The sequence below is a fragment of the Helianthus annuus genome, chromosome 4, assembly GCF_002127325.2.
Source record: "Helianthus annuus cultivar XRQ/B chromosome 4, HanXRQr2.0-SUNRISE, whole genome shotgun sequence".
Classification (NCBI taxonomy): domain Eukaryota; kingdom Viridiplantae; phylum Streptophyta; class Magnoliopsida; order Asterales; family Asteraceae; genus Helianthus; species Helianthus annuus.
In genome coordinates, this window is record NC_035436.2 from 197,081,887 (window position 1) to 197,106,576 (window position 24,690).

Sequence of the window (24,690 nt, forward strand, 5' to 3'; positions counted from 1 at the left end):
GTTTCCGCCATCGGTTGGGGTGTGACAGATTGATATCAGAGCCATAACTATACGGAATTAGGATAAGTAGAAATACTTGCCCTAGTCTATAGTTCTAGGAACTTTGACTCTTATCTGTTGTTTAAGACTTATGCATTCTACCGTATCTTCTTCCTAGCAGCATAGACATTCCTGTTAAACTTACATGCCTTTCCTAAGGCTAACATAATATACACCTTATAACACTGTTATCCAGTGTTTGTATTCTTGAACGTGATTTGCCCTCAAGTCTGGATTGACATCCAAACCTTGATGGAAATCTCCATAATATCCTATTCGGTCTTGTCTACGGATAAGAACCAACGCTATTAGGGTACGAAGTTGTCAAGTCAGAGGTGAAACTCATACCTTGGTAACTAAGTCCCACTCCTTGATGATTTTATGTCTCGCCAAAGTCTCGTGACTACCAATCAATTGAGTACGTGAAATGACTAAAAGGACGAATATCCTAGGCCTACCATCGATGATGTATTTGTCTAAGTAAGTCAAGGCACGATACCTCAATTCGAAAGGGGTTCGAATCACTTTGGTTAGTCGCCTTTCCTCTACCCGGAACAATCCTATGTTTTATAAGCCTATCTTGCTTTTATGTTATCTTTTTCTTGAATGTGGTTGTATTTATGTGGTTTTAAACTTTATTCTTCGTTTGTTTTGAAATGCTTTTACACAAATTTGCACGTTGTCCGCAACCTAAAACGTTAATACTAATCTCAGATCGAACTAAATTTATGAAGCGTTATTCTATGTGTAATCTATGTGGTAATCTTGGTTGACTATTGTGATATGATGTGTTGTTGTGCGTATGAAACACTAAGATGACATGGAAGTACGAGACAGAAGTGGCATGTCCGAAGCATGGTGGATACGCCGCTGGTACTTCCTATATATAAGTGCTTCCGGTATGTTAGCAACTTTCGTACCAAGTGCCATACGAGATTAGTGTTTCCAGACCAGTGTGGAAAGTCTATGTAATCTACAAATGTCTATGCGACCTATGGAAAGCCTATGCGCAATCTATGAGCAGACTATGTAAACTATGAAAATTCTACTCATGAAACCTATGGAAGTCTATGCAATCTACGTGAACTCTAAAGCTATTCGCGTAACATACGGAAAACCTACGTGTGAACTATGTGTACCCTAGCATGTTTTATGATAATCTATTGTGCTAATCTACCGAGTTAATCTATATTAATCTATTGAGTTAATCTGTGGTGACCTGTCAAGTTAATCTGTGTAATCTATTTGAGTAACCCATGCGAAACTATCTGGCAATCTATGGTATATGATGATGATGATGATGAGTGAATTGTATCTGGTACTTCCTTTATATAAGCGTTTTTGGCATGTTGACCAAACTACGTACAACGTGCCATGTGAAGGTCGTAAGGTTGTAGTGAGAAATCTAGAATCTTTAGTCTATCATGCGTGTAACCCTTATTGTGGGAAGTCGTAATCTAGACTTATACGATCCTCGTCTTGGATCTGTAGATGTCATCTCGAAAGCTATCCGACACTCTCAGGAAATCCAGGGAGAAGTCTCAGAAAAAGATGATGTCGTTTATGGCTGACCAAATTGCTCGAGTCGTGCCAAAGATCGTCTCTGAGCTCTAAGGATCAAACACCCCTCCATCCTCTGTGGACTCAAAGGCTGAGAAGCAGAAGCCTACAAGGTTCAGCTACAAACACTTCATCTCTTGCAACCCTAAGCCTTTCACGGGCAGTGATGGGGTGACTACTATGCTCGAGCGGTTCGACAGCATTGAAGTTACCTTCATTAACAGCGAATGCCCAGATCATCTAAAGACTAGGAGTGCAACTGGAATGTTCCAAGGCAGAGCGTTAGAGTGGTGGTCGAATGAGAGAAACATCCGTTCTAATGAAGAAGCCTACGCTCTTCCATGGAATGAGGTGCGCGAACTCATGATGCTCGAGTTCTGCCCTCCCCATGAGCAATTAAAGCTGGAAGAAGAGTTTTGGCATTTGAAGCAGGTTGGTGATGATAACCTGGCTTATACTACCCGGTTTAAGCAGCTTAGTCTGATCGTTCCCCACCTGGTCTCGACTCCGAAGCGGACGATAACCAAGTACATCAATGGTCTACCGCCTGCTATGCATGATTCCATCGAAGCAGCTCATCTAGAAACTATTGAGGAAGTCTACCGTCTCGCAGCTAGTCTCAACAACAATCGTGTGCGTGATAAACAGTTTGGTACCCCGGCTCCTTCGAAGCCTGCAACTCAAGTCACTCAGCAGCCAAGTGGCAGCAAGAGCAAGAAACGAAAATCTCAGGGTTCGGGGTGCAATGCTATTACCCCTGCTGCTAAACCTGCTTCTACCCCTGCTGCTGCCAACCCTGCTGCCCCTGAAGCGAAGAAGCAACACGCTGTGTCTTACCCCAAGTGTGCGACATGCAACTTTCATCATCCTACTACCGCTAAATGCCGATTGGGCACCAACTGTAACAGCTATGGTCACACGGCTCCCTATTGTCGTCAAGCTAATCCTGCTCCTCAAGCTCAGCAAGCTCCTGCTCCACCAGCTCAAGCAGCTCTTCCAGCTCCTCCTCTGCAGAACCCAGGGCCGGTCAATTCCGTTCGAGCATGTTTTCAGTGTGGAGATACTACTCATCTCTGTAACCGTTGTCCCCAGCTGAACCAAGAGCAACAAATAGCAGCTTGTGGACGAGCGTTCAATCTCAATGCTAATCAGGCTCGCAACAACAATGACGTGGTGAATGGTATGTTTCTCTTTAATAATCTCTATGCTTCGATTCTGTTTGATACTGGTGCCAATAAGAGTTTTGTGTCCGTAGAATTCTGTTTGATACCGGTGCCAATACTGGTACCTGAGTCGTTCTCTGTTGAGGTCGCCAATGGTAAGTCGATTCTTGTTAATTCTATTGTGAGTGAATGCTCCCTAATTCTTAACGATCACGTATTCTCTATTGATCTCATACCTATGCGTTTGGGTACTTTTGATGTTATCATCAGCATGGATTGGTTGCATAAGAACCATGCCAAAATTGTGTGTCGTGAGAAGCTTGTCCGTCTTCCTCTTCCGTCTGGTGATATTTTACATGTCTATGGAGACCAACCTTCAAAAGGACTAAGGCTGATGTCATGCACACAAGCGAGCAGAAGTTTACGCAAACAGAACCCTGCCTTCTTGGCCCACGTGGTGGAACAAAAGGGCAAGGGGAAAAACATATACGGTGTTCCAGTTGTGTGTGACTTTCCTGATGTCTTTCCTGAGAATCTACCCGGTCTTCCTCCTCCCAGATCCGTTGATTTTCGTATTGATCTTGTACCTGGTGCGACTCCTGTCGCAAGGGCTCCCTACCGTCTTGCGCCTTCTGAGATGCAAGAATTATCCAGCCAGTTGCAGGAATTTCTCGATAAGGGTTTTATTCGTCCAAGTACCTCTCTGTGGGGTGCTCCCGTGTTATTTGTCAAGAAGAAGGATGGTTCGTTTCGTATGTGTATCGACTATCGTGAGCTTAATAAGCTTACCGTGAAGAATCGCTACCCGTTTCCCCGTATTGATGACCTATTTGACCAAGTACAAGGCGCGTCCTGTTTCTCTAAGATTGACCTACTTCTGGATATCATCAACTACGTGTTCTCGAAGATGATATTCCTAAAACTGCATTTCGTACTCGATATGGGCACTACAAGTTCGTGGTCATGCCTTTTGGCCTGACCAACGCACCTGCAGTGTTCATGGACCTTATGAACCGTGTTTGTAAATCTTACTTGGATCGTTTCATTATAGTCTTCATTGACGATATCCTTATTTATTCTAAGTCTAAAGCCGATCATGCTCTCCATTTACGTCTTATGCTCGAACTTCTACGTGGTGAACGTCTGTATGCTAAATTTTCTACATGTGAATTTTGGATTGATGAAGTGCAATTTCTTGGTCATATTGTTAGTAGTCAGGGTATTCATGTTGACCCTTCTAAGATTGAGGCAGTCAAGAATTGGAGTATGCCTAAGTCCGTATCTGAAATACGTTCCTTTTTGGGATTGGCAGGTTATTACCGCCGGTTCATCGCAGATTTTTCTAAAATCACTATTCCTCTTACTACTTTGACCCAAAAGGAGAAACCTTTTGTTTGGGATCCCGAACAAGAGAAATCCTTTCAAACCCTTAAGAGTCTTTTGTGTAACGCTCCTGTTTTAACCCTACCCGATGGGAATGACGATTTTGTGGTGTATTGTGATGCCTCGAACTGTGGCTTGGGCTGTGTGCTCATGCAGCGGGACAAGGTCATTGCTTATGCATCTCGCCAACTCAAGGTGCATGAGAAAAACTACACTACTCACGATTAGGAGCTTGGTGCGGTTGTTTTTGCGTTAAAGGTCTGCCGACACTACCTTTATGGTACCAAGTGTCACACCCCAACCAATGGCGGAAACATCGGGATGAGACGAAGTGTGAAGATTGCCCGAGACATCATAACACTATTTGTGACGATAATTAAATAATTCCCATTTCATTTCATAACTTTCAATTGTCAACATTACATAAACTCAAGTAACAACAACTTCAAAAGAAATACATGATAACATAAGCAAAATTGATACGACATATTAAACCTAAACGTGTATGTGTATCTAGGCATCAACGCTACTTCTTTTCATAGCATCGTCATCATCAACCTGTAACATGTTTAAAATACAATTCAATGCAAAAGCAAAGACGAGTATACAAGTTTGGTACGTACATGACAAAAGATAAGTTTTAAACAATTCCTCATAGCAAGCATGTGATTCAAGATAAACATTTAAATATGGCATGTGTCTAACATATCAAACCAAAAGAGACGCAACATGCTCATGACATAACCTCAAGTCTACGGGCGGGTCGTCAATCCTATAGCGCTACATATGTCACGGTTAGGCTCGTAGGAAGTTAATGATAAGTTCAACACATAAGAATCACCCAAGTTTAAAGTATCAAGCCATCACGTATACAAGCATGTTATAGGAATGTTCATGTGTTTAAGCAAAATGTTCATGTGTAAGTTTTTGATAAGTAAACATGTTACACCCCAAAAGTGGTAAAAGTAAAAAGGGGGAAATACGAGTATACTCACATAATTGCTAAGTCTTCCGATTATCCAATCGTTGGCGAGTGTATGAGATTAGGAGGATGGAACACCAAGGTAACCCTATAAGGGCAAACGATGGTGCATGAGTAAAAGGAATTATGACGGAGGATAGGAAGTGAAATCTAAAGTATTACTTGTTGCTGTATAAACATATATGTATTTTATATAGTTTATACAATAATTCTAAATTACGTCTATCGGAAAGGTTATAGAAGTATTGTAAAAATAAATAAACAAATAAATAAATACATATATATTTATAATTATTGTTATGAAAATTTAATTGAATCCGATAGGCTTCGCCTGTTAAAATAAACGTGTTTCGTTTCACGGAATTTTACGAAAAACGGGCAGAGTTTCCTCTATTTTTGGACAATCCCGACAACACAAGTTGTCGATTTATTTGTCAAAATTCAACAAGTAACAAAACATTTTATACGAGTTTCATAACGGAAATAAGTGTATTTATACAAGTTTCAAAACACGTTTAGTGTACAAGTTCGAGTAACGAACGTTTCATGATTAAGCAATAACTATATATATATATATATATATATATATATATATATATATATATATATATAAACACTAATAATAAAAGTTGCGTCACTTAAGAATATACCAAGTCTCGGATGAGTCGTTGACTAGTCGTTGACTGCGTTTGACTGACTTTGACCGGGTTTGACCCGAATAGAAAAACTGAACCACTGCTGATACTGTGTTGTAAAACCCGAACCGGAGCCAAACCACCCAAACCGAGATAAAATCGTTGGACTTGAATCGAAGCTTAAACAAAATAAAAATCCAAATGTGATACGTGAACTGAACGGAGAACTCGCAGATCCGAGAACCGAAATTGTTGTTGACTGAGTGTTGACTAGAACTTGAAATAACCCGAGCCGTGAATCACCTCCGCTGCCACTGACGTCCACCGTCGCAGGCGGCGGCGATGCAGTCGTCGTCGTCACCACCATCTTTAACAGATTTTGAAACAAACAAAATAGAAACCAAATGAAAGAAAGAGGTGACGGTTTTTTTTTTACCGTGAAGTTGTCGGAGAAACAAGGCACCACCGTCGCTGCCCCGGCTCCGCCGCCAACGGCGGATTGTCACCGGAAACGGCACCCCGTCGTTACTATCTCTCGCTCCAGTCTCAATACTCGCTCGTCTCCTCTCTCGCGATAGAGTTCAAGCAGATGTGGGTGAGGTGAGGGTGTGCGTGAGTGGCCGGAATAACAACCGGTATTGCTCTGGTTCGTCGCCGGAGGTGAAAGAGCCAGGGGAGAGATGAAGGGGTTGTTTGGGCGTCTGTGGTGGTCGGAGATGGTCGCAAGAGATCCGGTCGGAACCCGGCTCCAGTGACCGGAAATCTGGAGAGGTTGAGAGAGAGGTTGGTGTATGTAGCGGCTAGGGTTTATGTCCTATTTATTTTGTTTAACTGATTTAATAGTTAGAAAATTTGCACGATCAGTCCCTGTGATTTAATTTAGTTAAATTAAGTTATGTTATTCTTTTTAAAAAGAACACCAATCTTTACAATTAACTAACTAAGTTAGTTTACATTCACTAACTTTAAAAGTTAACGAGACAAACTAGTTTATTATAAAAATTAAACTTTTAAATTGTAAAATTAATTAATTTAATTAGTTAAATAATGAATAAATAACCCTAATTATAATGAATTAAATTAAGGATAAAGATGTTTCGTTGATACAACGGATTGCAATTTTTGAAAGGGACCAACTTCTAAAAATAGATTCTCAAGGTGCTATTTCTAAGTTAGGAAAGTTATGAAAACGCGGAGCGTTACAGTCTCCCCTTCTTTAGGAAATTTCGTCCCGAAATTTATTCAAGAGGAAGACTCGAAAGGGTTTTTGGCGAGCCGAATAGAATTGTTTAAGATTGAGGCTTTGGAGTCTGAGACAACGGAGAATAATCGAGGTATAAGGGTGGAAGATTGATCTAATAACGATAATGAGTATAAGAATAGCATAAGTATCTGATAAACGAAAGTGATGAGTTAAGAATGAAGTCTCGTCGTGTATAATCGGATATCGCGCGCTTAGCAATGCGTTTGTGAGTTGTTAAAGTTTACTTATTAGGTCTAAGTAGGTCTGCAAAACACTGACTTTCTCACGACACGTTTTACGAAAGTTTGGTAGCATGATGAAACACTTATGTATAGGAAGTACCAGCGGCGTATCCACCATGTTTTGACAGTGTTACGTCCGTTTCGTTATTCGTGTCCTGTTACGTTCCGTGTCTTACCATACACAATAGTACACTCTATGATTCTCATGTGCCTATCACTATAATTGTCACACCCCCAAAATCCCACACGCGGAGTACCACCGCTTGGAGGCGTGACTGACCAGGATCAAGCCATCAATCATATCAAACATAGCATTTAATAATAAAAGTAATTAATGTAATTCATCATGACATGGTTGATGTTTCAGAACCCAACATTGTTTAAGTAGCGGAAGCATAGTAATGTAAACTCGAAATAGTTATAAGTTCAAATATCGTCCATGATCCGTATCCCACAACGACCCGCTCCTCCCTGTGCAAGCTCCATAATGTACCTATGGTCCTGCAAGGCATGCAACAAATAATCAACATCTAGTTGAGCGAGTTCACAGAAAGTAAGTGCGTAACAGTAATGCGTAAGTTCATCTAGTGGGGGTTTCCCATGTATATACTACTGGTGAGGGATTCTCACGTTTATCCTTTATAATGGGGGCTTCCCATTATGGTACTTACTAGACTAGTACAACCATGTGTTCTTCTTAAACCGAGAACAGGAATACGTACTGGGTCACATAGGCTTTACGTGACGTGCCCTTCCCCGAGGACAGTGGTACGCGTGGGGGGGCTACGTAGGCTTTACGCAGCGTGTCCTTCCGACCCGGAAGACAGTAGAAGGTATTGGGTTACGTAGGCTTTACGTAACGTGTCCTCCCGACCCGGGAGACAAATGGCAATTACTTGGGTTACGTAGGCTTTACGTAGCGTGTCCTGACTATCCTGAGGACGATGGTCTATAGTCTAGCGAATGCGTAAGTACGAGTAATCATTCCATAACAACATTTCCAACCCAATTCCCAACCCGGGAATCCCATGCCTTGGCTGTGTGAACTCACCTTGGTTTGCTCGGCAGATACACAAAGAGTACAGGTAGCAAGTAAATGGTCAACCACGTCCTATCACGGTTTTTATACAAGTCAGGTTTTGACTTCACGTAATGCACGTATAAAACATACAAGTTAACATGTTTCGAGCACTTATAGAACATGGTAACACTTAGCAGTCAAGAGCATAACTTGTGCGTTCTAATCTTGGCCCAACATAACCCGGCCCAATAAAAGTCCAATGGTATACACGGCCCAAATACATAACGCATGACAGTCAATTCCATAAGTCCAAAATGTTTGGCCCAGAATGATTGGGCCTGTGACAGTGTAGGCCCAAAACAGTGTACGTGCATAACTGGTCTCGAGTCGCAACAGGGGGTTACGAGTCGCAACAGCTGGTTACGAGTCGCAACAGGTGGTCTCGGCTCGTCATGGTCCGGTTACGAGTCGCAACAAGACTCGCAACCATGGTTTCGGCTCGTGCTGCTGGGTGTGAGGTTCCGAATCGCAACGATCACCGGTCTCGACTCGCAACCGTGTGGTTAGTCAACGCAACAAACTTCCTGATTTCATGCAGAATTCTTTCAATCCGTTTCAAGGTTTCCAAACATAACCAAATCAATTAACATGAAATCAGTTACAAGACATGCTAAATCTCGATCAAACAAGACAACTTATTCAAAAATCCATATGAACCCTAATCAACATTCATGAACACTAATCTATTCCATGCCATTTAATTGAACCAACCCTAGAACTTTACACATAACATACGGGTTCAATTCATATCACAGCCGATTGTTTATTTACCCGGTAATATCACAAGATCATCGTTTAAGCAAACAAGATAGCAAGAATATCAACCACGATCAAACATCACCAACTCGCATACACGACATAGCAATATCAATTCGGTTTTAGCTTAACATCATGCAATAATATATACAAGAACAACACATATTCAATCCTAGTCGGTTGATCTAAGCATGGAACATGTAAATCACAGTGTACATCATACAATCAAATACCAAACAAACACCAAAACACTAACCGGATGAAGATAGAGGATCGATCTGGTTCACAAGCTTCAAAGGGTGTGTGTGCGCCGTCGGGTTCCAAGCAACAAGAGAGAGAGCAAAAGTTGTCTAGGGTTTTGTGTGTTTTCTTGTGTTTAGTGACAAATGAGAGAACAAAACCCCTTACGGGTGTTTTACTTGCTAAGGAGAAGTGGGCCGAACCCACTAATGGGTTGCCCATGTTCCGAGTACAAGAGGTGCGACCCAATTTGGGCTTGTGCGGTCGGATGGTGTTGTGTGGTTCGGATTGGGCTTGATTAATACACACATAATAAACACACATATCAAATAATCATTCGCTTAGTAAGTCAAGTTCATATAGTCATAACATGTTCATAAACGTTACACAAAGATAGGTCTAAAGTTCGAGTTGTCACATTATCCCCAACTAATTGGAAATTTCGTCCCGAAATTTGGTATGCACTCAGTGAGGAAGCTAGATAAGTTATAACGTTCACTGGTTTTCCTGGGGTGTCACATCCTCCCCCCGTTGATCTGGAATTTCGTCCCGAAATTCCAAAGTAGTAGCTTCAGTCTCAGCAGTGGTTGCATTGGTTTCGAATAACTGGGGGTACTTTTCTGTCATCCTGTCTTCGCGTTCCCAGGTGTACTCTGGGCCACGTTCGGAGTTCCAACGTACTCGAACAAGAGGGATTCTCTTGTTTTTGAGGACCTTCACATCCCGGTCCGTGATTTCAACTGGTTCCTCGACGAACTGCAACCGCTCGTCGATAGTGAGTTCTTTGAAAGGAATGATGAGGTTTTCATCTGATAGGCACTTCTTTAGGTTCGACACATGAAAGACATTGTGAACTGCCCCGAGTTCAGCTGGTAGGTTTAGCTTGTATGCTACTTTGCCAATCTTTTCTATGATTTCGAATGGTCCGACTTACCGCGGATTTAGTTTGCCCCGTTTGCCAAAACGTACCACACCCTTCCAGGGTGAGACTTTAAGTAAAACCCGGTCCCCGACCTGAAATTCCAATGGCTTTCTACGCTTGTCCGCGTAGGCTTTCTGACGGTCGCGTGCTGCCGCCATGCGTTGTCGTATCTGTGCAATCTTTTCTGTGGCGTCCACTACTATCTCTGGACCCGTAATCTGACTATCCCCCACCTCTGCCCAACAGAGAGGTGACCGGCATTTACGTCCGTACAATGCCTCGAATGGAGCGGCTTGTATGCTGGTGTGATGACTGTTATTGTAAGAAAACTCCACCAAAGGGAGATGCTTTTCCCAGCCGTTGCCGAAATCTATGACGCATGCCCGAAGCATGTCTTCTAGAGTTTGGATTGTTCGCTCCGACTGCCCATCCTTCTGAGGATGATATGCTGTGCTCATGTCTAATCGTGAGCCGAAAGATTTGTGCATGGCTTGCCAAAGTTCTGACGTGAATCGTGCATCCCGATCCGAAATGATGGAAGTGGGCACCCCGTGCCTCGAAACAACTTCTTTTAAGTATATGTCTGCGAGAGTGGAGAACTTATCCGTTTCCTTTATAGCTAAGAAGTGTGCAGACTTGGTGAGTCGATCCACGATCACCCATATGGTATCATTCCCACGCTGGGATCTAGGTAGGCCTGTAACGAAATCCATGGAAATTTCTTCCCATTTCCATTGCGGTATCTTAGGCTGCTGAAGTAGGCCAGCTGGTTTCTGATATTCAACCTTGACTCTTGCACAGGTCAAGCATTTTCCAACGTATGTAGCGATGTGGGCCTTCATGCTAGGCCACCAATAAGTAGTTTTGATGTCGTGGTACATTTTGTCCGACCCTGGATGTACCGAGTAGCGAGACTTGTGTGCTTCGTCCATTACAAGTTTGCGTAGTCCGCCATAAAGTGGGACCCAAATACGCCCCGTTACATAGTAAGCGCCGTCTGCCTTCTGTTCTAATCGTTGTCGTGAGCCGCGTAGGGCTTCAGCCTTAACGTTTTCGGGTTTCAGTGCTTCTATCTGAGCAGCTCGTATCTGAGCAGGAAGACTAGACTGAATGGTAAGCTGGAGCGCTCGCACGCGCTTCGGTAAGGTGTCCTTTCGACTAAGAGCGTCAGCCACAACATTGGCTTTGCCTGGATGGTACTTGATAGCGCATTCGTAATCGTTAAGCAACTCGACCCATCGTCGTTGACGCATATTCAACTCCTTTTGCTTGAAAATATGCTCGAGACTTCTGTGATCGGTGTAAATCGTGCACTTGGTACCGTACAGGTAGTGTCGCCATATTTTAAGCGCGAAAACAACAGCTCCCAGCTCTAAATCGTGCGTCGTGTAGTTCCGTTCATGAACCTTGAGTTGACGAGAGGCGTAAGCAATAACTTTATCCCGCTGCATCAATACGCAACCCAGACCCTGTATCGATGCGTCACAGTATACTACAAAATCGTCCGTGCCCTCTGACAATGAGAGGATAGGTGCACTGCAAAGTCTATCCTTTAAGTACTGAAAAGCAGACTCCTGGGGCTCTCCCTAGCGATAAACGACACCCTTCTGTGTCAGTAGCGTAAGCGGCTGAGCAATCTTTGAAAAGTCTTTGATGAACCGCCGATAATAACCTGCCAAACCCAAGAATTGGCGTATTTCTGTCGGTGTACGCGGTGCAGGCCAGTTTCTGATCGAATCTACCTTGGATGGATCGACATGGATCCCATCCCTGTTCACCACATGGCCTAAGAAGTGGACTTCACGAAGCCAGAAGTCGCATTTAGAAAGCTTGGCGTACAGCTGTTCCTTCCGAAGGAGTTCCAAAATAAGACGAAGATGCTGCTCGTGTTCCTCCTGACTCTTGGAGTAGATCAGAATGTCGTCGATGAATACTATGACGAACTTGTCAAGATAGGGTTTGCACACCCTGTTCATAAGATCCATAAATACGGCAGGCGCGTTCGTTAACCCGAACGGCATGACAAGAAACTCGTAGTGGCCGTATCGAGTTCTGAAGGCTGTCTTGGAGACGTCCTCATCCCGGACTCTCAGCTGATGGTATCCTGACCTCAAGTCTATCTTGGAATAGTAACTCGACCCTTGCAACTGGTCGAATAAGTCATCTATGCGTGGAAGAGGATAACGGTTCTTCACCGTCACCTTGTTCAGTTCCCTGTAGTCTATGCACATTCTGAACGTACCGTCCTTCTTCTTCACGAAAAGTACTGGAGCTCCCCATGGCGAAGAGCTTGGACGAATGAAACCCTTTTCCAAGAGCTCTTGTAGCTGCTTTGACAATTCTTCCAACTCTGATGGAGCTAGACGGTATGGTGCGCGAGCTATGGGTGCTGCTCCTGGAGCGAGCTCGATTTGAAATTCGACCTGACGATGAGGCGGTAAGCCAGGTAAGTCTTCAGGAAACACCTGAGGGTAGTCACGTACAATTGGAATATCCTCCAATTTCTTTTCCTTTGCTGATGCGTCTGTAACGAGTGCCAAGATTGCGGTGTGACCCTTCCGCAAACATTTCTGAGCCTTCAAGAAAGAGTTGATGCCAACCACAGCACCACTCTTGTCGCCTTGAACTTTAAGAGGTTCTTGACCAGTACGAGGAATACGAATTATCTTCTCGCTGCATAAGATTTCTGCCTGGTGTTGGGATAACCAATCCATCCCAATCACGACGTCGAAGCTACCCAATACTATGGGAATGAGGTCGATAGAGAAAGCTTGGCCAGCTAGGATAAGATTACAACCCTGAACTACGTGCGTGGCTTCTAGACTTTTACCGTTAGCTAACTCTACTACGTGTTTGGTGGATAAAAGTGTTGGTGCACGTTTTAGCAGTTGACACATTTTCACAGACATATAGCTTGTATCCGCACCCGAATCAAATAAGATAGTAACATAAATATTGTCGAGGAGAAACTTACCCATAACAACGTTGGGATCGTTCACTGCATCACCTCGACCTAGCACAAAAGCGCGTCCCCTAGCCTCGTTGCCATTATTGTTGTTGTTCCCACCGTTGTTGTTCCCATTGCCCTGGTTATTGTTGTTGCGATTCTGGTTCAACTGAGGGCAGTCGCGTTTGAAATGGCCTTCAGCCCCACACTGGAAACATCCCCGGTTTCCACGCTGTGGCTGCTGCTGCTGTGGGTTCTGTGGAGCTGGTTGTTGCGGTTGCTGGTTCTGGTTTGCAGGCCGTGGGCTCCTACAGTCTTTAGCCTCATGCCCCATCTTAAGACACCTTTGGCAACGACCCTTGCTGCATGGACCGCTATGGTGCCTGTTGCAATTGTGACACTTGGGGTGAAATCCCTGATATCTTCCCCGTCTATGACCACCAGAGGATTGCTGACTGGGACTCTGGTAGTGGTCAGTCTTCTGTTGCTGAGCTTGAGACTGAATGGATGCTGAACCTTTACTAGAATCTCCATCCCATTTTCTTTTGTTGTCGCTAGTAGTAGCAGGAGTAGCTGAAGGAGTGACTGTAGCAGTAGCGTTGACACGCTTAGGCAGTTTATTCTGATCCACTGCCTGGTCGGTGATGCGATGAGCGAGACACTGAATATCCTGGATGTTGTCGAGATTAGCCGAGGTAACATGGCTCTGGATCTCTGGCGCCAATCCCTTGAGATACATCTCAATGCGCTTGTATGGAGGGTCTACCATAGTTGGGCACAGCACGGCTAGCTCATTTGACCGTTTAGTATACGCTTCAATCTCTGACCCAACCATTTTCAGATTATACAGCTCGTCTTCCAACTTGTGAATATCTTCACGCGTACAATACTCCCTCTTGATAAGTTCCTTAAAATCGTTCCAGGGTGTGGCGTTAGCAGCTGCCAACCCCAGAATTTGCACCTGCGCGTTCCACCAGGTTAGCGCGATTCCTTCCAAGGTGCCAGTTGCATACTTGACCTTGCGAGCCTCAGGGCACTCGCACATTTCGAATACTGACTCTAGCTTTTCAAACCAATGGAGAAGTCCCACTGCCCCCTCGGTGCCGCTGAAAGAATTTGGACGACAGTCCATGAAGTTCTTGAATGTGCAGACAGGTTGCTGCGCGTGCTGACCTATTGTGTACGAATAGGACGAGATTAAATACGAGAGTTAATGCAGGATCTAAGGATCCTAGTATGAATCTATACCGCAGGGTATACTACCTGCTTGAGCAGCTGCAAGTGCCGCAGCAACTTGAGCTTGAACGAGAGCCTCTAGCTGGGCTTGAGTCATGTTGATTCGTCCAGACATGATCTTCATTGTAAAAAGTAATGTAAGTGAGAGTGGTTCGCGAGTAGGGCGATGACAGAAAAGTGTAAGCACGTAGGGATTCTCATGCTATAGTATCATGTGTATCTAAACGTAGTGCGAGCAAAGTTCTAAGCAGTTCTAGCAAACAGGCAATAAACATAAACCTTATTACCTAGGATGTCGAGTCTTGCACGTGGAGCGAAGCGTCGTTGTGGATCGTTAAGAGCACTGTACTGGTTATAGTCTGGTTTTAATAAAACGTTTTCCCATATTAAAACCAAGTTCTCTATAACCAATGGCTCTGATGCTAATCTGTCACACCCCCAAAATCCCACACGCGGAGTACCACCGCTTGGAGGCGTGACTGACCAGGATCAAGCCATCAATCATATCAAACATAGCATTTAATAATAAAAGTAATTAATGTAATTCATCATGACATGGTTGATGTTTCAGAACCCAACATTGTTTAAGTAGCGGAAGCATAGTAATGTAAACTCGAAATAGTTATAAGTTCAAATATCGTCCATGATCCGTATCCCACAACGACCCGCTCCTCCCTGTGCAAGCTCCATAATGTACCTATGGTCCTGCAAGGCATGCAGCAAATAATCAACATCTAGTTGAGCGAGTTCACAGAAAGTAAGTGCGTAACAGTAATGCGTAAGTTCATCTAGTGGGGGTTTCCCATGTATATACTACTGGTGAGGGATTCTCACGTTTATCCTTTATAATGGGGGCTTCCCATTATGGTACTTACTAGACTAGTACAACCATGTGTTCTTCTTAAACCGAGAACAGGAATACGTACTGGGTCACATAGGCTTTACGTGACGTGCCCTTCCCCGAGGACAGTGGTACGCGTGGGGGGGGCTACGTAGGCTTTACGCAGCGTGTCCTTCCGACCCGGAAGACAATAGAAGGTATTGGGTTACGTAGGCTTTACGTAACGTGTCTTCCCGACCCGGGAGACAAATGGCAATTACTTGGGTTACGTAGGCTTTACGTAGCGTGTCCTGACTATCCTGAGGACGATGGTCTATAGTCTAGCGAATGCGTAAGTACGAGTAATCATTCCATAACAACATTTCCAACCCAATTCCCAACTCGGGAATCCCATGCCTTGGCTGTGTGAACTCACCTTGGTTTGCTCGGCAGATACACAAAGAGTACAGGTAGCAAGTAAATGGTCAACCACGTCCTATCACGGTTTTTATACAAGTCAGGTTTTGACTTCACGTAATGCACGTATAAAACATACAAGTTAACATGTTTCGAGCACTTATAGAACATGGTAACACTTAGCAGTCAAGAGCATAACTTGTGCGTTCTAATCTTGGCCCAACATAACCCGGCCCAATAAAAGTCCAATGGTATACACGGCCCAAATACATAACGCATGACAGTCAATTGCATAAGTCCAAAATGTTTGGCCCAGAATGATTGGGCCCGTGACAGTGTAGGCCCAAAACAGTGTACGTGCATAACTGGTCTCGAGTCGCAACAGGGGGTTACGAGTCGCAACAGCTGGTTACGAGTCGCAACAGGTGGTCTCGGCTCGTCATGGTCCGGTTACGAGTCGCAACAAGACTCGCAACCATGGTTTCGGCTCGTGCTGCTGGGTGTGAGGTTCCGAGTCGCAACGATCACCGGTCTCGACTCGCAACCGTGTGGTTAGTCAACGCAACAAACTTCCTGATTTCATGCAGAATTCTTTCAATCCGTTTCAAGGTTTCCAAACATAACCAAATCAATTAACATGAAATCAGTTACAAGACATGCTAAATCTCGATCAAACAAGACAACTTATTCAAAAATCCATATGAACCCTAATCAACATTCATGAACACTAATCTATTCCATGCCATTTAATTGAACCAACCCTAGAACTTTACACATAACATACGGGTTCAATTCATATCACAGCCGATTGTTTATTTACCCGGTAATATCACAAGATCATCGTTTAAGCAAACAAGATAGCAAGAATATCAACCACGATCAAACATCACCAACTTGCATACACGACATAGCAATATCAATTCGGTTTTAGCTTAACATCATGCAATAATATATACAAGAACAACACATATTCAATCCTAGTCGGTTGATCTAAGCATGGAACATGTAAATCACAGTGTACATCATACAATCAAATACCAAACAAACACCAAAACACTAACCGGATGAAGATAGAGGATCGATCCGGTTCACAAGCTTCAAAGGGTGTGTGTGTGCCGTCGGGTTCCAAGCAACAAGAGAGAGAGCAAAAGTTGTCTAGGGTTTTGTGTGTTTTCTTGTGTTTAGTGACAAATGAGAGAACAAAACCCCTTACAGGTGTTTTACTTGCTAAGGAGAAGTGGGCCGAACCCACTAATGGGTTGCCCATGTTCCGAGTACAAGAGGTGCGGCCCAATTTGGGCTTGTGCGGTCGGATGGTGTTGTGTGGTTCGGATTGGGCTTGATTAATACACACATAATAAACACACATATCAAATAATCATTCGCTTAGTAAGTCAAGTTCATATAGTCATAACATGTTCATAAACGTTACACAAAGATAGGTCTAAAGTTCGAGTTGTCACAATAATCCCGTGTGCACCCGTGATTATATTGATCGTCGCATGATCCGCATAGCTTGTACTAGTTGTGTATGAATCAGGGTATACATAATTTAAAAATTAAGAATGTGTACGTGTAAGAATGTAGTATGTAAGCAAGTCCATGCTTAAGTATGTATGGGACCCACGCAAGCGAATCCCTCGGATTACGCTCGCGTATAGGTACGAATGTATGAATCATGAGTATGAATTTTAGCATGAGCATAAGTTTAAGTATGAATATGCACGTAGGTATGAGCATAAACATAAAACGTGTAAGTAGTATGTGTATAAGTATAAGCATAAAACGTATGAATATAAGTGTAACGAAGTTGTACAAGTGTAAATGAAAACAGAAAATGCCTAAATCATGAATATGAATGTAAGTACAACGTAAATGTATAATTGTGAGCGTATGTTAAACGTGAAACGTATGATTTTTGAATCATGAGTATAACATAAAGGTGTAAGTGTGAACATAAGTAAGGGCATAAAATGTATAATTATGGATGTAGAAAATAATGATTTTGTTTATAGTATAAATCGAAATACACGAGTTTATGTGCGTAAAAGATCAAAAGTTTTGAGTATGAAAGAAAAAGTGAACGAGTGACACGCGTGAGATTGTTGTGAGATATTGACTAAAACGTGTAAAATGGTATGCATATGTAGTTGTTTGCGTAAAACGTGAAGTTAAATAGATTGAGTTGTCATGAAATGCAGAATCTAGTTTGTGAATGTAAGGGAATATAAAACAGCTATTGGTTACGTGAAACGTGCTTTGTAAAAAGAATGGAAATGCTACTACGGTTTTAAAAGAGATTACATAACTTGAAAATTTTTCGGTCCTTATGAAGTTTCCTTGCCCACGTGTTTTGAAGTTAATTGACGTATCGAGTGAGGTTTTGAAAAGTTCTAAAGATTAATAAGTTTGCGCCGTTTTAAGTAACTTTGTATTAGAAAGTTTCGAAGTTTACGGATTTTCGTGAAAAGTTGATCCTTTAGAAAAAGGAATTTGGTATATGGACTTAGTGTTTGCTGAAAAGCGTCTTTTAATAAAATGTTTTATTGCTTTTGAAAGAAGTTTTAGTAAATGTTGAATAATATTTGTAATATTTATAAGTGTTTCAATAGTTATGTTGAATACAAAATTTTGTGAGCAATGGTTTTGTTGGACCGATTAAGTTGATGAGTAGCATTTCGTGAAATTTTGAATGTCGGGGAATAAGTGTTTATGGTAAAAGCTAAGAATTTTGTGTGTGCGAGTGATGTGAAAAATAAATTATAGAATAAGAGGTATATTTAAATAAATGAAGCATTTTGAAATACATGATAAATGATTTAGGTATAAACATGATTGTGTTTACATAATATAGCCTATTAGAAGAAAGCATTGGTAACGATCACCTAGGTAAGGGAATCACCCCTAACTCGTTGGTGAGGTCGTTGTAAGGTGAGAAATAAAGCGGAGTTAATCGTCAAGGTAAGGAAATCACTCCTATCTCGATGATATGTCTCCACTCGTTACAAAAGTGTAAATAAAATTACGTGAAAATATGCATGCAAATAATGTAATCGTATGAAAAGTAATAGCATGATGCATGCGCAAAAGTGAAATCTCAAAATGGTTCAAAATTGACAAAAGATCGAAAATAATAAAGCGTGAGTTTTATAAAAGGAAACTCGGATGGTTCCAAAACGGAACGTTGACTAACCAAAGAGGTCGAAGAGTCTTTTGAATTTGAGAAACATGCTTTGGCCTAATAGGTGGAATACTCTCGCCGATATCTCGGTTAATGGTATTCACCCTTCCAGTTACTACATGTTCCCAATCCATCGAAAATTCGAGACCTGGCGGGATTTTTCAAAATCAAGGAGCGGAACTAGTCGACAAGGTGCGGGTTTCACCCCTAACTTGACGATTTCGTACCCTAAGTGTGGTTGGCACTCATCGAGTCAAAATTTAATTTCGACACATTGACGAGCGTCCACTAGAATTTAAATTTGAAATTTCCGTTAAGATGTGGATTTCACTCCTAACTTAATGGTGAATTTCGTGCGAAAAATAGAATCAAGCGGGGTGAGAGTCGTTTACCAAATTGTGGGTTTCACGCCTATTTTGGTAAACTCGTCTCGTTCGTATAATATGAGTGTTTTCGAGTTTAAGAAAAAAATCGAGTAAAATGCCTTGGAAAAAGGCGTATGTTAAAGGAAATAACGAACAAGTATAAGCACATAAAAGGCATGTTGAGAATAACACACAAAGAATAGATCAATAAATCAAAGTATCGACACATAGTAAACAAGTATTGACACATAAGAATAGCAATTCAAGTATTAACACACAAGCGACTTATATGTTTAAAAGTCAAGGCGAATAAATGAGAAGCGAGTAAAGTAGCATGCAAGTAGTTTCAAGCAATACACGAGAATAAAGCTCTAAAACTATAGACTAGGTTAAAGCATTCCTACTTTTCCTAATTCCCTATAGTTATGGCTCTGATACCAATCTGTCACACCCCAACCAATGGCGGAAACATCGGGATGAGACGAAGTGTGAAGATTGCTCGAGACATCATAACACTATTTGTGACGATAATTAAATAATTCCCATTTCATTTCATAACTTTCAATTGTCAACATTACATAAACTCAAGTAACAACAACTTCAAAAGAAATACATGATAACATAAGCAAAATTGATACGACATATTAAACCTAAACGTCTATGTGTATCTAGGCATCAACGCTACTTCTTTTCATAGCATCGTCATCATCAACCTGTAACATGTTTAAAATACAATTCAATGCAAAAGCAAAGGCGAGTATACAAGTTTGGTACGTACATAACAAAAGATAAGTTTTAAACAATTCCTCATAGCAAGCATGTGATTCAAGATAAACATTTAAATATGGCATGTGTCTAACATATCAAACCAAAAGAGACGCAACATGCTCATGACATAACCTCAAGTCTACGGGCGGGTCGTCAATCCTATAGCGCTACATATGTCACGGTTAGGCTCGTACGAAGTTAATGATAAGTTCAACACATAAGAATCACCCAAGTTTAAAGTATCAAGCCATCACGTATACAAGCATGTTATAGGAATGTTCATGTGTCTAAGCAAAATGTTCATGTGTAAGTTTTTGATAAGTAAACATGTTACACCCCAAAAGTGGTAAAAGTAAAAAGGGGGAAATACGAGTATACACACATAATTGCTAAGTCTTCCGATTATCCAATCGTTGGCGAGTGTATGAGATTAGGAGGATGGAACACCAAGGTAACCCTATAAGGGCAAACGATGGTGCATGAGTAAAAGGAATTATGACAGAGGATAGGAAGTGAAATCTAAAGTATTACTTGTTGCTGTATAAACATATATGTATTTTATATAGTTTATACAATAATTCTAAATTACGTCTATCGGAAAGGTTATAGAAGTATTGTAAAAATAAATAAACAAATAAATAAATACATATATATTTATAATTATTGTTATGAAAATTTAATTGAATCTGATAGGCTTCGCCTGTTAAAATAAACGTGTTTCGTTTCACGGAATTTTACGAAAAACGGGCAGAGTTTCCACTGTTTTTGGACAATCCCGACAACACAAGTTGTCGATTTATTTGTCAAAATTCAACAAGTAACAAAACATTTTATACGAGTTTCATAACGGAAATAAGTGCATTTATACAAGTTTCAAAACACGTTTAGTGTACAAGTTCGAGTAACGAACGTTTCATGATTAAGCAATAACTATATATATAAACACTAATAATAAAAGTTGCGTCACTTAAGAATATACCAAGTCTCGGATGAGTCGTTGACTAGTCGTTGACTGCGTTTGACTGACTTTGACCGGGTTTGACCCCAATAGAAAAACTGAACCACTGCTGATACTGTGTTGTAAAACCCGAACCGGAGCCAAACCACCCAAACCGAGACAAAATCGTTGGACTTGAATCGAAGCTTAAACAAAATAAAAATCCAAATGTGATACGTGAACTGAACGGCGAACTCGCAGATCCGAGAACCGAAATTGTTGTTGACTGAGTGTTGACTAGAACTTGAAATCACCCGAGCCGTGAATCACCTCCGCTGCCACTAACGTCCACCGTCGCAGGCGGCGGCGATGCAGTCATCGTCGTCACCACCATCTTTAACAGATTTTGAAACAAACAAAATAGAAACCAAAAGAAAGAAAGAGGTGACGGTTTTTTTTTACCGTGAAGTTGTCGGAGAAACAAGGCACCACCGTCGCTGCCCCGGCTCCGCCGCCAACGGCGGATTGTCGCCGGAAACGGCACCCCGTCGTTACTCTCTCTCGCTCCAGTCTCAATACTCGCTCGTCTCCTCTCTCGCGATAGAGTTCAAGCAGATGTGGGTGAGGTGAGGGTGTGCGTGAGTGGCCGGAATAACAACCGGTATTGCTCTAGTTCGTCGTCGGAGGTGAAAGAGCCAGGGGAGAGATGAAGGGGTTGTTTGGGTGTCTGTGGTGGTCGGAGATGGTCGTAAGAGATCCGGTCGGAACCCGGCTCCAGTGACCGGAAATCTGGAGAGGTTGAGAGAGAGGTTGGTGTATGTAGCGGCTAGGGTTTATGTCCTATTTATTTTGTTTAACTGATTTAATAGTTAGAAAATTTGCAAATCAGTCCCTGTGATTTAATTTAGTTAAATTAAGTTATGTTATTCTTTTTAAAAAGAACACCAATCTTTACAATTAACTAACTAAGTTAGTTTACATTCACTAACTTTAAAAGTTAACGAGACAAACTAGTTTATTATAAAAATTAAACTTTTAAATTGTAAAATTAATTAATTTAATTAGTTAAATAATGAATAAATAACCCTAATTATAATGAATTAAATTAAGGATAAAGATGTTTCGATGATACAACGGATTGCAATTTTTGAAAGGGACCAACTTCTAAAAATAGATTCTCAAGGCGCTATTTCTAAGTTAGAAAAGTTATGAAAACGCGGAGCGTTACACCAAGTGTGTGGTCTTCATTGACCATAGGAGTCTTCAACATATCTTCAACCAAAAAGAACTGAACATGCGACAGAGACGTTGGGTGGAACTACTTAACGACTACGACTGCAAATTCGCTATCACCCTGGCAAGGGGAATGTAGTGGCCGATGCTTTTAGTCGTAAGACTCATGTCAAGGCTATTCGTATATCTAGTGATTTGCATACTTGTATTCGTGAAGCTCAGTATTCGTCTGCCAATGAAGGAAGTTTATCCGTTGAAGTTCTTAGCACTAACGTTAATCAGCTCGAAACTAAATCTGATGGTCTTCAGTACTATCTAAATCGCATCTGGGTGCCGGATCGCGATAATCTACGTGAGCTCATTATGAATGAGGGTCATAAATCCCGTTACTCTATTCATCCAGGCGCTGATAAGATGTACCAGGATCTGCGTATGACTTACTGGTGGCCTGGCATGAAGAGGGACATTGTTGTGTATGTCTCAAAATGCCTCACCTGCCTAAAGGTGAAAGCTGAACATCATCGTCCCTCCGGAATTTTAGAGCAACCTAAAATCCCCGTGTGGAAGTGGGATAGCCTTGCTATGGACTTTATTACCAAGTTACCCCGTACACCTGCCGGTCATGACAGTATTTGGGTGATTATTGACCGTTTGACTAAATCAGCCCACTTTCTTCCTATACGCGAAGATTATAAAGTGGAGAAACTTGCTAGGATCAATACTGATGAGATCATAAGCCTTCATGGCGTACCTTTAGACATAATCTCTGACCGTGATGGTCGCTTTACTTCACGTCTTTGGCAAACATTTCAGTCCGCTATGGGTTCACACTTGAATTTTAGCACGGCCTTTCATCCTCATACGGATGGACAGACCGAGCGCACTATTCAAACCCTAAAGGACATGCTCCGTTCTTGTGTCATCGACTTTGGTGGTAACTGGGATGTACATTTACCATTGATAGAATTCTCATACAGCAATAGCTATCATTCCTGTATTCAGATGGCTCCCTTCGAAGCTTTGTATGGACGAAAATGCCGATCTCCTCTCAGTTGGCATGAGGTTAGGGAAAAGCAGTTCACTGGCCCTGAGATTATTCAAGAGACAACGGATAAGATTCTTCAGATCCGTGATAACTTGATCAAGGCTAGGAGCAGACAAAAGAGCTATGCTGATAGAAGGCTCAAGCCTCTGGAATTTGCTGTTGGTGACCGAGTTCTACTCAAGGTATCTCCCTGGAAGAGAGTAGTTCGTTTTGGTAAGAAAGGAAAGCTCGCTCCTCGCTATGTAGGTCCTTTTGTGATACTTGAAAGGATTGGCAAGGTGGCGTACAGACTCGACTTGCCACAAGAACTAAACAATGTGCACCCGGTGTTCCACGTATCCAATCTACGTAAATGCCTAGCCGACGAGGAACTGCAGATTCCCCTCAAATACTTACAAATAAATGAAGCTGTCCAATTTGTGGACAAACCGGTCGAAATCGTGGATCAAGCTGTCAAGCGTCTAAGGCGCAGCAAAATTCCCATTGTTAAGGTTCGATGGGAAGGAAAGCGTGGTGTCGAATTCACTTAGGAGTTGAAAAGTGATATGAAGGCCAAGTATCCTCAGCTCTTTGAGCAGTCTTCATCTAAGATTTTAGGGACGAAATCTCCTAAATGAGGGGAGACTGTAACGCCCAACGTCCCTAAACTTTAGGATTTTGTCAAGATTAGTCTCTGAAGTTTGTCTATTTGTCATTTTAACCCCTGATCTATGTGGAAGTCTATGTTATATACTCGAAATGCCTAAATCTACGTGTGGAATCTCTATATCCTTGGAATGATTATGTTAGAATGTCTAAATCTATGTTGGAATGCCTAAATCTATGATTGGAATGCCTAATTCTATGTTGGAATGTCAAAATCTATGATGGAATGCCTAAATCTACGTTTGGAATGTCTAAATCTATTTGGTGCTTAACTCCTTAAACTCGTAAAACTTGATTCTTGGTTGAACGAGATACTGGAGCCTTGTCACTAGCGGAATCTATTAATCTCTGGAACTTTTGATGTTTATGATGTAATCTAGTTATTCTATAATACGCAAGCGCTTAGCCTAACTCGCAAAACGAATCAAAGACGGGAGCACGGAAAGATTGGATTGCCACCCTATCGGATGGCCACCCTATCCAATACAAAACCGCCTCAAGTCCCTTCCACACTATAAATAGGCCTGTCACATCACTTTATTCCCTGGTGTGATAGCCATGTTCGACCAGACGCACGCACACTACATTTTCTCCATTTCCTTGGCGATTTCGATACGTTTCAAGCTAGATTCTTGTACTTTCTCGATCTACACCTCATCCTCTACGTGATCCACCTTCGAAATCACACTTTTCACTGTGAAATCTCTCAGATCTGAGATCTTAAGGATGATGTCATCATGGTGGTTTGTACAAACTGTCATATAAGGTCATCCTCGGTGAGATCTAGCTAAGATCTAAGGGATTCCATGTATTTATCACTAAATCCAACCTAAATCTAAGTATTTTCATG

General features: G+C 42.0%; 1 protein-coding gene across 1 annotated transcript; it reads left to right on the plus strand.

Annotated features, from left to right (window-relative positions):
• Nucleotides 1-1,779: 1,779 nt before the first annotated feature.
• Nucleotides 1,780-4,108, plus strand: LOC110934143. Its single transcript, XM_022177332.1, has 3 exons — nucleotides 1,780-3,505; nucleotides 3,814-3,907; nucleotides 4,075-4,108. Exons 1-3 carry the CDS (start codon nucleotides 1,780-1,782, stop codon nucleotides 4,106-4,108), a joined length of 1,854 nt encoding a protein of 617 aa, XP_022033024.1.
• The last annotated feature ends 20,582 nt before the right edge of the window (nucleotides 4,109-24,690 follow it).